The sequence below is a fragment of the Lepus europaeus genome, chromosome 23 (assembly GCF_033115175.1).
Source record: "Lepus europaeus isolate LE1 chromosome 23, mLepTim1.pri, whole genome shotgun sequence".
NCBI classification, from domain to species: Eukaryota; Metazoa; Chordata; class Mammalia; order Lagomorpha; family Leporidae; genus Lepus; species Lepus europaeus.
This window is the reverse complement of record NC_084849.1, coordinates 30,152,640-30,164,764: the sequence shown is the minus strand read 5'-3', so window position 1 is coordinate 30,164,764 and position 12,125 is coordinate 30,152,640. Positions and strand designations below refer to the sequence as shown.

At 46.9% G+C, this 12,125-nt stretch overlaps 1 protein-coding gene across 1 annotated transcript; it reads right to left on the bottom strand.

Moving 5' to 3' along the window:
• Positions 1 to 201: 201 nt before the first annotated feature.
• On the bottom strand, positions 202 to 2,171 carry LOC133752166 (condensin-2 complex subunit H2-like). Its single transcript, XM_062182522.1, has one exon. The coding sequence runs from the start codon at positions 2,129 to 2,131 to the stop codon at positions 302 to 304; it is 1,830 nt and encodes a 609-aa protein (XP_062038506.1). The 5' UTR covers positions 2,132 to 2,171; the 3' UTR covers positions 202 to 301.
• Between the last annotated feature and the right edge of the window lie 9,954 nt (positions 2,172 to 12,125).

Sequence of the window (12,125 nt, the reverse complement as noted above, 5' to 3'; positions counted from 1 at the left end):
TGCCTGGCTTGACTCAGCCTCAGGGTTGGAATGGAGCCAAATTTTTATCCTACATCACTTTCTAGGTGTGTAACCTTGAGCAAGTCAGAGCCTCTCCACCTGTCATTTCTCTGAAGCTCAAATATGGGAAAGGCATACCCTGCCTGGCATCATGATGAGGACTGAGGATGTTGGCACCACATTTTTTTTTTTTTTTGCGTGGTGACGCGACTTTATTAGGCTGGGCCAGCCAGGTGGCAGCACTGCAGGGACCACATGCTGGGGACAGGGCTCCCAAGCCCACGCCTCATCCACCCCCACTTCAGGGCGGGGCCATGGAGGGTGCTGCGTAGGTCTGGAAGCGTTTGTGGGTGCGCTGGTGCGTCAGCAGTCTTAGGGACATGGTGTCCACAGCCGCCTCCAACCCCGGCTGCTGGGTGATCTCCACTGTGTAGTCGTTGGCCAGCTGCAGGGAGGCCAGCATGGAGCGACAGACCTCAAAGGCAGGCTGGCCGGCCACCAGCTCTGCAAATGGACACCACTCGTTGAGCTGGGGGAACCGTGACACCACCTGGTCCCCGTAGGTGTGGATGTCAAAGGGCACGTGTTGCTCCTGCTCTTGCAGCAGGGGCTGGATGGTGTCCTCCCAGTCCCTGATGCGCTGGCTCAGCTCCATTTCCTGGACAAACTTCTGGGAGGTGGCAATGAAGAGCTCCACGTTCCTTCGAACCAGCTCCTCGTAGCTCAGGGAGGCAGGCAGGGCCTCTGCATCCAGGCCAGTGGCTTCCCCAGGCCTTGCGTCCTCAGCCTCCACACACCCATCAGCTTCCAGGTCATCTGCCGCCCCCAGGTCCTCCAGGGAGCCCTCCAGGCGGTCATCCTCTGCAGGCCACAGCTCCTCCTCGGCCCTTGGCAGCCAGCGTTCGGCCATCTCCCTCCTCTGCAGCCTGCGCAGGGTCTCCAGCTGCTCCTTCACGTGCCTCCAGTACAGGACCTCCATGTCTGCAAAGCTTGGGCCCTTTCGCCGGGACCTCCCACTGTCGTCAGGGTCTGCATAGGCAGCCAGGTACCACTGGTGGAAGTCCTGCAGCTTGGCTGGGCCCTTCCGCTTGCGCTTCTGTCCCGGGGCTTCCTCCACACAGAGGGGCACAGAGTAGGGCCTCCCTTTCTTGAAGGGCTTAGAGTCCAAGGAGTTGAAGGGGTCCAGGCTCTGCCAGGGGTCTGGAGTCTCCGTAGGTTGGGGTGGGGGCTCTGGGGCCCGCTCTCGGTCACGCAGCATGTACCTCCTGGGCAGCGTGGGGCTCTCCGGGCTCCTGGGCTCCTGGGCAGCCTTGGGGGTGACAGCCTCTGGGATCTCTGCGGCCTCCTGGGCATCATCGTCGTCACCCCCACCACTGGGCGCTGGGCCTTCTGGAGAGGAGCCTGGCTGCTGGGAGAAGCTGGGCACGGGGACAGGGCTCCTGCTCTCAGAGACTTCCATCGGCTGTTGCTCAGCCCTCCCAGCCTCATTCTGGTTCCTCGCCATGGGGAATGAGCCCCCTGGCTCCATGGGGGACACGCCCACCGGCTCCAACATGAAGGCCCCCTGGGGGTGGGGGGTGCACGTATTCATCCTGAAATCCTTCCGGCTGGCCAGGATCTCACCCTGACGGCTGTACAGGGGGTGGTGGTTCTTCACTGTCTCATCAGGGGCCACCAGGGCCATGGGCAGCAGAGGGACAATAAGCACTTCACTGGGTGCCTGGTCATTCTTCAGGTCCACGTTAGCCCGGGAGTCGGGGAAGTCGTCCAGCGACAGGAACTCGTCCTCTGCATCCTGGGGGGCCCTGGAGCCGGTGTCCCCACTGGCCCCATCTTCCTGCACTGAAGAGAGCTGCTTGGCTCGCCTCTTGCCAGAGATGAAATCAAGGGCCTGGTAGACCAGCGAGTACAGGTACTCCACCTTCTTGCTGTAGACGCACGCTGAACCCTGGATCAGCAGCGCTGCCTCAATGAAGTTCATTGTGGTTTTGCCTTCATCAAAAGAAATGCAGATCTGGTCCAGCTCCTCCAGGTACTCGCCCAGCTGGGCCGCCACGTCCACCTCCCAGTTCTTGGTGAGGTCGCGGATGGGCTGCAGGAGGTGGGCGAAGTGCGCCTCCACGTCCTCCATGTCCGGGAGGGGGCCGGGCGGCCCGAAGGCCACAGGGCGGACGTCCCTTTTTTTTTTTTTTTAACAACAAAAAAATCATTTATTTGCAACACAGCCCAGTCCCATTAATTTTTTTTATATTTGCGTTTATTCTTCATTCTTTCATTCATTTACTAGCTATGCCATAGCATTGGCCCCCTAAATAAAATTTTAAGATATAAACAACACACATATATCTAAGATTTCATAGTATTTAGACAGTCCCTTGAATTTAAACATAATAAAAAATGACCACATATAATAAACCAAGGATGAGATTTTGAGTCTCATTCCTTTTTGAAATAATTTTAATCCTATGTGGTTATGTATGGTTATCATTTCAGCTAGTCTTCCTTTCTCTCACCGTTTTTCCCCAGCTGAGAAATCTCAAAGTTTAGAAATTGAGCCAAAAGACAAACGGATGATTTCTTAAATCACTATTAGATTTTGCTTAGCCTCTCTTCTATCCTTTCTAACCATATTCCAGTGGACAAACTGTGAAAAACCATTTTCACTTCATTTTTCTTTTTGTAAACTTGTGATAATAGTGCCCCAGAATTAATCTAAGGATTGAATGAGATGGTATTTAGCATTTACTCCCTTAATCTGGCTTCTAGAAGATACTGAGTAATGTTCTCTATTCAGTTCCCCTGAAGATGGTGTAAAATAATTTGAAAAAAAAAATCCAGGAACAAAAGTATGATATTTCCAGAAGAAGGCATAGTTTATGGAGAGACCAGGATTTGGCTGGCATTTAGCAGCAGTGGTGTCACTCTTAAAGACTTTGGTTCAAATCAGGAAAAAGAGCACCAACCAATCCAATCAGATTTTTGTTGATGAAGGGGAGGGAAGGATGGGTGTTAACACAACAAAATCCTTTCTAGTTTCCATTCTGTCTCCACCTGCTGGAGGATTTGAAACTCTTAGGGAAGGCCCACAGGTCAGGTCTCTAGGAAATGCTCATAGACTCCATTTCTCAGAGTTCTTAGGTGTCCTAACACATTCCAAGCTCAGAGGGAGAGAGAGAGAGAGAGAGAGAGAGAGAGAGAGAGAGAGAGAGAGAGAGAGAGAGAGAGAGAGAGAATATGTGTGTGTGTATGTCTATGTGTGAATGTAGGAGGACATATGTGCTTACTTGTGGCTCTGAGTTCCTGAGACAGTGGAAGTTCAATCACTGATGACAGCCAGCCTTCAGAGGCAGTGCTGCTCCTAATCCCAAATTTGCAAGCAAACACCTGGCTGGCTCCCCGCCTCTTCCACTTCCTCTGCTACTGCCTCTGTAGCTTCTGCCAGCTCCAGGCACCAGGGACATTTCATAACCTACCTTGCTCCCAGCCTGTCCTGAAGAGAGCAGCCAGCTCCCCAGGTATTTCCACGACAAATAAGAATACCAGGAAAGAATGCAGATTGCAGGTGATTGGGAGACAAGACGTGTGGGTGCAAGGGAGAGAGGTGCATCTTGTGTGCTAAGACACTCAAACTTTCCTTCATGTGTTTTATTTGTGGAGGCTCAAGGTGAAGTAGGTTGAACTCTGTAATTAATACACAATTATTCTTAAGTGTTGAAATTTAACTGAAAAGTGATCCCTGTTAAATGTAAGACTGGGAAAAAGAGAGGGAAGAGATGTACAATTTGGGAAATGCTCAATCAGACTTTCCCCAAATGGTAGTTAGAAACCTGCCAGGGGATTCCAATTCAACCCCATCAAGGTGGTATGTACCAATGCCATCTCAATAGTCCAAGTGATCAATTTCTGTTCACAATTGATCATAATCATAGGATTAAGAGTCAAAGGGATCACATAAACAAGACTAGTGTCTGAAAATACTAACTGATAGAATAAAAAAGGGAGAGAACGATCCAACATGGGAAGTGGGACACACAGCAGACTCATAGAATGGCAGATGTCCTAAACTACACTCTGGCCTCAGAATCAGCCCTTAAGGCATTCAGATCTGGCTGAAGAGCCCATAAGAGTATTTCAGGCATGGAAAGCCAAGGCACTCTGGCCAAAAAAAAAAAAAACCTAAATGAAAGATCTCTGCAAGTGAGATCCCTGTGGAAAGAACGGGCCATCAAAGAAGGAGGTACCTTTCTCTGAAGGTAGGAGAGAACTTCCACTTTGACTGTGACCTTGTCTAAATAAGATCAGAGTCAGTGAACTCAAAAGGCCTCCATAGCCTTAGCAACTCATGACTAGAGCCTAGGGAGATTACTGACGCCATAAACAAGAGTGTCAATTTGTTAAGTCAACAACAGGAGTCACTGTGTACTTACTTCTCATGTAGGATCTCTGTCCTTAATGTGCTGTACATTGTGATTTAATGCTATAACTAGTACTCAAACAGTATTTTACACTTTGTGTTTCTGTGTGGGTGTAAACTGTTGAAAACTTTACTTAATATATGCTAATTGATCTTCTGTATATAAAGATAATTGAAAATGAATCTTGATGTGAATGGAAGGGGAGAAGGAGCAGGAGAGGGGAGGGTTGCGGGTGGGAGGGAAGTTATGAGGGGGAAAAAGCCATTGTAATCCATAAACTGTACTTTGGAAATTTATTTTCATTAAATAAAAGTTTTTTTTTTTTTAAGGTGAAGTAGGCAGGCATACAGGTTAAAATTGATTAGGTTTGTGAGCTGGAAGGCCACTCCTTCGCCACTGCCCCTGTGTGACCTCACGCCCTACCTGATACCTTCACCACACCCTTGTGTGACCTCATCCCCTACCAGCCACACCTGGGTGCCCACCAGCCAATCAGGTTAATTAACCACTCCCCTTTGGAAATGGGTTAAAAGCCTGGGACACAGTATGTCCCGGGCTTTCTCTTTTCCCTGGCCTCTTTCCAGGAGGAGGCTTGCTGCAGCCCTGTGCCTCCATGTTCTCATGGAGGACACATGTTCTTCCCCAAAGGCCACACACCCTAGGCTTCCTGGCCCAGATACTCCTCCACGTGGCTGGTTCCTGGTACTCGATATGAACCCATATTTACCTCTCTCTCTTAAATAAAGCACTCTGCCTCTGCTTTGCTGCCAGTGATAAGAAGTGGATAGCAGTTCAAGGTGCTTGCTGCATGTGGCTTTTGGCCTGCTCTCTGGTACGGATGCTACCTTATTTCCCAGACTTTCCTCTCTCCAACCTGAACTAATACCCTCACTTTCCTAGATACCTCTCACACTAAATAAAAGCTTAAAATGTACCATGCTGCCTTGTTTATCTGTGCCAGTATTTAGAATTCTTCTCTAAATATTAGGCAAGAACCCTCTTGGGCTAATTAATATTGGAGATTTAGTAATAATCCCACGGTGAAATCATATGGCACCCCAAATTCTGGTAGCACATGTGACACCCCAGATAGCACTTCTGGGGAACATTAAGGGCCACATGTCAGTGCAGATTTTAGTAGGTCATGTCTGATTTCAAAGTGAGAGGGACCTGACAGGGGAACTTGACAAGAGGGCAGGCCAGAAGATGGAGAAGGCAGGCGATGGGACACATGTTCTCCATATTTTTATTAACTCCATTGCCATTGTGGATCTGTAGCAAGAATGCTCTCTGGACCAGCTTCCAGGTGTATTCCATGGTGTTTCTTGCAGGGCTTGGAGGCCCTCAGCAGGGAGCCCAAGGTGGTCAGCAGGATGTGGAAGGAAGAGATGAGAATGTGAGGAAGTGATTAGCTGAGTACTCCGAGGACTTTCTCAACGGGAGTTAAGGGCAGGGTGTGCTGTGGCTTTGTGGATTGGTGCCTCCTCCTTGCTGGTTGTTGTTGTTGTTTTTTTTCTTAATATTGAGTTTGAGGCTGTGGAAAAGTAGCTGATGATCTGTTTGGCTGCTATCCAATTTCTGTTTTCAGCCTTTCTTTCTTCTTTTCTCAGGGATGTCAACTGTGTTGTTGTTGTTGTTGTTGTTGTTGTTGTTGTTGTTTTGACAGACAGATTTAGACAGTGAGAGAGAGAAGGACAGAGACAGAGTGAAAGATCTTCCTTCCATTGGTTCACCCCCCAAATAGCCATTACAGCTGGCATGCTGTGCCGATCCGAAGCCAGGAGCCAGGTGCTTCCTCTTGGTCTCCCATGCCTATGCAGGGCCCAAGCACTTGTACCATCCTCCACTGCCTTCCCACTGCCACAGCAGAGAGCTGGACAGAGGAGCAACCAGGACAGAATTTGGCACCCCAACCAGGACTAGAACCCAGGGTGCCGGCACCACAGGTGGAGGATTAGCCTAGTGAGTTGTGGCCTTGTCAACTGTTTTTACTTCTACTGATCCCTTTGTAAAGTGAGATTAACTGAAGTTAATGCACTCGACTAGTTGGCTCAATAAGTGGAGCTGTTTTCATCTGGATTTGCATGAAGTGCTAAGCTACAAAAACACCCAGGCAGAAAAATCACACTTTCCCTTTGCCCAAAACTCCACCCAGCAGGTTATCATACAATCTATCATTTTTAATTAAGAAGGTCAGTTTTATTTTGTATTCTGTGTTTAAGCCCATGAGTTTTTGACATCAGTAACCTATGATGGTTGATAGAACAAGGACAAAAAGCCTTAGGTCCTTGTTGATCTCACCTAGGTTACAACAAGCAGGCCTCCACTTCTCTGCCCTGCTAATACAGCCCCACCGTGCCTTTTCCAGCTCCACTCTGCCTAGACTGCTGGAAATAACACTATCGGAAGAGTCCAGCTGTCAGCCTGAGCTCTCCCCACTCCTCCCAAGCTTTCTGTCCCCAACTCACCAGCTCAGCCTCAGCACAAACCCCTCCCAGCTCACACTGTAACATGACAGGACCTTTAGAATTAGTCCAAGTTCTCCCTCTATGTTGGCCACCCAGCTTTAGTTCACACACCCAAGCATTCTCCTGCCACTTTGAACAATATAAACCACAAACCTGTAAGGGAAGGGACTCTCTGTCACGTGTTCACTGGCAAGTCTCTGCCATGTGTTCACCTGAGACTGAACCTCTCCCAGGCTTTACTCTCCTGACAACTCTCATCTCCTGAAGGCTCTGTACTAGTTATCCCTGTGAAGGAGTGGACTGAGAAGGAAACAGGAACAAAAATTCCTCCCTTTCCCCATGTAGCTGCCCACAAAATACAGTAAAAAGAAATGTGGCCTTGAGGGACCAGCATGGTGACTTAGTGGGTAAGGCCATCACCTGTAGTGCTGGCATCCCATATGGGCACCTGGCTGCTCCACTTCTGATCCAGTTCTCTGCTATGGCCTGGGAAAGCAGTAGAAGATGGCCCAAGTCCTTGGGCCCTTGAACCCACATGGGAGACCTGGATGAAGCTCCTGGCTCCTGGCTTTGGATCAGCACAGCTCCAGCAGTTGCAGTCAACTGGGGAGTGAACTAGCAAATAAAAGACCTCTCTCTCCCTCCCTCTCTCTCTCTCCTTCTCTTTGTGTGCAGCTCTGACTTTCCAGTAAATAAATAAATCTTTAAAAAAAAAAGAAATGTGGCCTTGAAAAATATGACTGCCTTATTTTTAGTGTGATGTTTTCACATGAATAACCTGGTTTATTTATATAGTACAAACTGGCTGGACGGGGCTTGAAGGTCTGAGCTAAAGCTGAGTTGCTGAGACAGATTCAGGCTGAGGCTGTACTCTGAGGCTGAGCTGCTGAGATGGGGTTACAGCTTGAGAGATCTGAGGCTGACAGCAGGGGTCTTCAGATAGTGCTGTGTAAAGGCAGGGTGGGGCTATATTAACATGGCAAAGAAAGAGGAGCTTGTTTGTTGTTATGTAGGTGAGGGGTCAATATTGGATCTAAGACTTTTTTGTCCTTGCTCCATCATTGTGTATGATAATATCAGAATAAAACAGACTTTGATGAAGGTAATTTCTAGTAGAAATTCTATAATAAAATTTTGGCCAATCAGACTCTATTGCAGTTCAGATAGATTTAACTCTTTAGCTGATAGGATTCATGTTTGGTGCCTTTCAACTGGGAACCTGAGGAAATGTCTAATAAAGGTGAATGCCCTGGGAGTGGCCAGACACTCTGGTAGAGACAATGATGTGCACCAACAGTAGCAAAAGCCAGCCCTAATGACAGAACTCCAAATCCCCAATGAGGGGCCACATAGCTAGCATCTTTCAAGTCAGCAAGGACTACTTAGATTTTACAAGAACTCTCAATCAAGCCTCAAGCTACGTGTATTCCTATTTTTGTCTTAAGGAAATATCATTTGCTGACCTTTTGCTGGAAAGACAAGCAGAAAGTTAGCCACATTAGGCACTTCATTCACAACTTCCAACATCACTACTATCACCAACTCAGGTTTAAGAAAATGTCAACTGATAACCTTTGGTGTGCATACTAATGAAGGGGCAAAGGAGATGTACTGTCTGCTATCTCTTTGCTCCATTTCTAGCCTGTACTCTTCTCCTCCCCTTCACTTGTAGTCCCAGGTACAAAGAAGTCTGCTTCACTTGCTCTCCAGCCTGTCTTGCAAATCCCATGCCCCACTCTCCCTCTGTCAGACCCTCAGAGTAGCTGTGTGGGTGAGCACATGGGTCAGCACCCAACATTGCGTATACTGTTGACACTATGACCCATAACCTGCGCACATTAACCAGAATGTCATCTGGTGGCTTCTCAGCATCACTCATACAGGTTGTTATGCTCAAACCAGGCTCATCTAAGTTCAGAAGTGTATAAGGGAAAGGACATGGGGTAAGGAGGCCAGTCCCCTTCCCAGAGCTGTCCCTGCTACTTCACCTCATGAAAATGCCATCTCTATGGTGACCCTCCAGCCTTAAGGCCAGTGCATCAGACTTCTTCGGACTGTAGATCCCTATAAATCCCTTGGTCTCAGCAGGTGCAGACTTGGTCCATGCATACTGCAGTGCTGGACAGAGGCAGGGCTAACTCAAACCACAGTGTACCACCCCTTCCTAGTGTGTCAACAGCTGCAGCCAGCACCATGAGCCCACAACCCATAACACAACTTCACAGACTCTGTGCCTGGCCTACCATGTGGCAAGTGTATGATGAGTCTGGCCTCTGAGGCGTCCACTGAATCTTTTGACCAGTGGATTCTGGAGGGGCAGGGCTTTTTCTCCTCAAATGCTTTCTTTCTTTCTTTTTTTTATTTAGTAAATATAAATTTCCAAAATACAGTTTATAAATTACAATGGCTTTCCCCCCCAATAAATTCCCTCCCACTCGCACCCCTCCCATCTCCAGCTCCCTCTCCCATTCCATTCACATCAAGATTCATTTTCAATTATCTTTATATACAGAAACACAAAGTGTAAAATCCTGCTTCAGTACTAGTTATAGCATTACTTCACATTGGACAACACATTAAGGACAGATCCCACATGAGAAGTAAGTACACAGTGACTCCTGTTGTTGACTTAACAATCTGACACTCTTGTTTATGGCATGGGTAATCTCCCTAGGCTCTAGTCATGAGTTGCCAAGGCTATGGAAACCTTTTGAGTTCACCGACTTAAATCTTATTCCGATAGGGTCATAGTCAAAGTGGAAGTTCTCTCCTCCCTTCAAAGGAAGGTACCTCCTTCTTTGATGGCCCCATTCTTTCCACCGGGATCTCACTTGCAGAGATCTTTCATTTACATGTTCTTTTTTTTTTCCAGAGTGTCTTGGCTTTCCATGCCTAAAATAAGCCCTTAAGGCATTCAGATATGGCTGAAGAGCCCATGAGAGTATTTTAGGCATGGAAAGTCAAATGCTTTCTATAATATTAAGAGAGTGACTGCCAGACTCTGGTCTTAGGGGATTTGTCATTTTCCAGGAGCAAGTACTCAGGAGATGGGTAGTTGCGTATTCTGAGCTGTGAAGGGATTTTCTCTCTCTCTCTCTTTCTTTCTTTCTTTCTTTCTGTTTTTGTTTTTTTTTTTTTGCTTTTACAGAAGGGCTCTAAGTTTGAGTGTGACCAATTCCACTGCCTCAGTTTTCTCATCTTGTGTTACAACCATATGATGTATCATAAAATGAGTCTTCTTTTAGATGACACTTCAAGATTCTGTTCAACAAGTCATTATCACCTGCCCTGTGGGAGATAATTAAAATTATCTGTGGGCCTGTGGGAGATCTGGTGGCAGGAGAGGTTTACACTAAGAAGAAAATGCTTGAAAGAGCCTTCTTTGAAAGAGGAAACCTCAGGGTAAAGAGATTCTGGCCTCAAATGTGGGGAGCTCCCACAGTCCTTCCAGTCAGCTAAAGCCAGATATGAGTTTCTTTTTCTTGGTTATGACTGCAAAGACATTGGTACCAGGACAGAAGCTGGGAGAGTTCAGCCTTGTCCAGATTAATAATGGGTTTGATAGCTTCTCAGGACCCATGTTCCAGTTCCAGCTTCAGTTAGCAAGCTTCTGCCTACCATCAGCCTATTTTCATTTCAGACAGTGGTGTCATTTCTGAGTTCTTCTACCTCTGAGATCTGACCTTATGTGATGATTCCTGCCTGACACGGGCATGACATCCACAAATGATGTAGGTGATTCTATTGTGCACCTACAGTTTTTGTCACATAGTTTTGTAATTGTGTGTGTCCTTGCCATCTGTCTTCCATGCCTGTAAGTGCCTGTAGGGTAGGCTTTAGATTCACATCACTCGTGTTGTATCAGTTATATCCAGGGGAGTACCAGGCATAGTTCAGACAAGTCACCCTTAACTTCCTCCATCATCTGCTCCTCACTCCTACCGTGCTAGGGCTCTTGCTCTTCTCCTCCTCCTCCACCCATGCACCTGCACAGCTACAACCAGCATGAGACCCTACACACCATGCTCTTCTACCTGCCCTGAGCTCATGTGCTTTGCAGTTCCAGTGGCTCCTAACAGGATGATCTAGCAAATGAGTGAGGCTAACGGCATCCATGAATTCAAGCTACTGTGTTCCATTATCACTAACTGAATTTTGGGTGCTGGCTTCAAATGCTCTGGCTGTGCTCAGTACTTACATCTCATGACAGTGAGAGCATGGCAATGTCCCAGAAGTCAAGAAGACGGCTGTCTCCATATTACATTCAGTTAGGGGCCATAGAGCTCTATGGTATTGTTGCTGATCTTTCCAGTTATTCACTGTTCACACTTACTACTTTCTTCTTTTTGTTTAAATCCACTCTCATCAGAGCAGCCAATACAGAGTGAGTTTATTTTAGAGCCATGATGCTGAGCCAGTGGCAGGCCACCTCACTTGGACTTAATAATGTGTATGTTGGCTATTCTGGGAAATTTTTACTTATTTCCTGATTCATTGTGCTTTGAGTACAGGTTGGTGGACACACCTACCATGAATTAATGATGTATTCCATATTCAGCTTTGAGTTATGGGTTTTTGAATTTAATTTTTTCACTAAGATTGTTCTTATAGACACTGATTATGGCTTCTCATTTCTAAGTCACTGCATCATAATGAGGACTATTGTATTTGGTCACAGTTAAAAATGCTTGGCTTGATGATTGACATAGGGCTTATAGATAGCATCTACCCATAATACTGTGTCCTGGATTTACAGAGATTTTATAAACTGACTGGAAGTAGCTTTTTATTTTTGTGGAGAATCCCACAGGAATCTCAAAAAGAATCATGGATCACTGCTTACCTAAAAAGGAGATGAACTGTGAAAACACAGTAAAACATTGAGTTAAGAAGTACCACTAGCCACAATATAAAAGTAAAGTGGAGTTATAAGTCAGGAGCTGAGGCAATGCCTAATGGCTGTTAGGGAGACACTCCTAATCATACCAAGCAGACATTTCTGGTCAGTCAGCTAACAGTGTGCTATGGACAATACCCTCTTACCCATGCTGACTGGACAGTTCAAACATAAGCAAGGAGGAAACAGCATTGATTGGACAAGTTGGAGGATGGCAAGCTAGAGAACTGCCGAAAATGAGGATAAAATGGGAGCCCTTGCACCACTCTTCTTCCTCTCAGGAATCATGGCCCAGTGTGTGTGAACCTCTGGATCTCCACACATCTGGAGCTGAAGTGGCAGCCT

Coding starts and splice junctions, on each gene's coding strand:
- LOC133752166 (XM_062182522.1), bottom strand. CDS start 2,131: ATGGAGGACGTGGAGGCGCACTTCGCCCACCTCCTGCAGCCCATCCGC.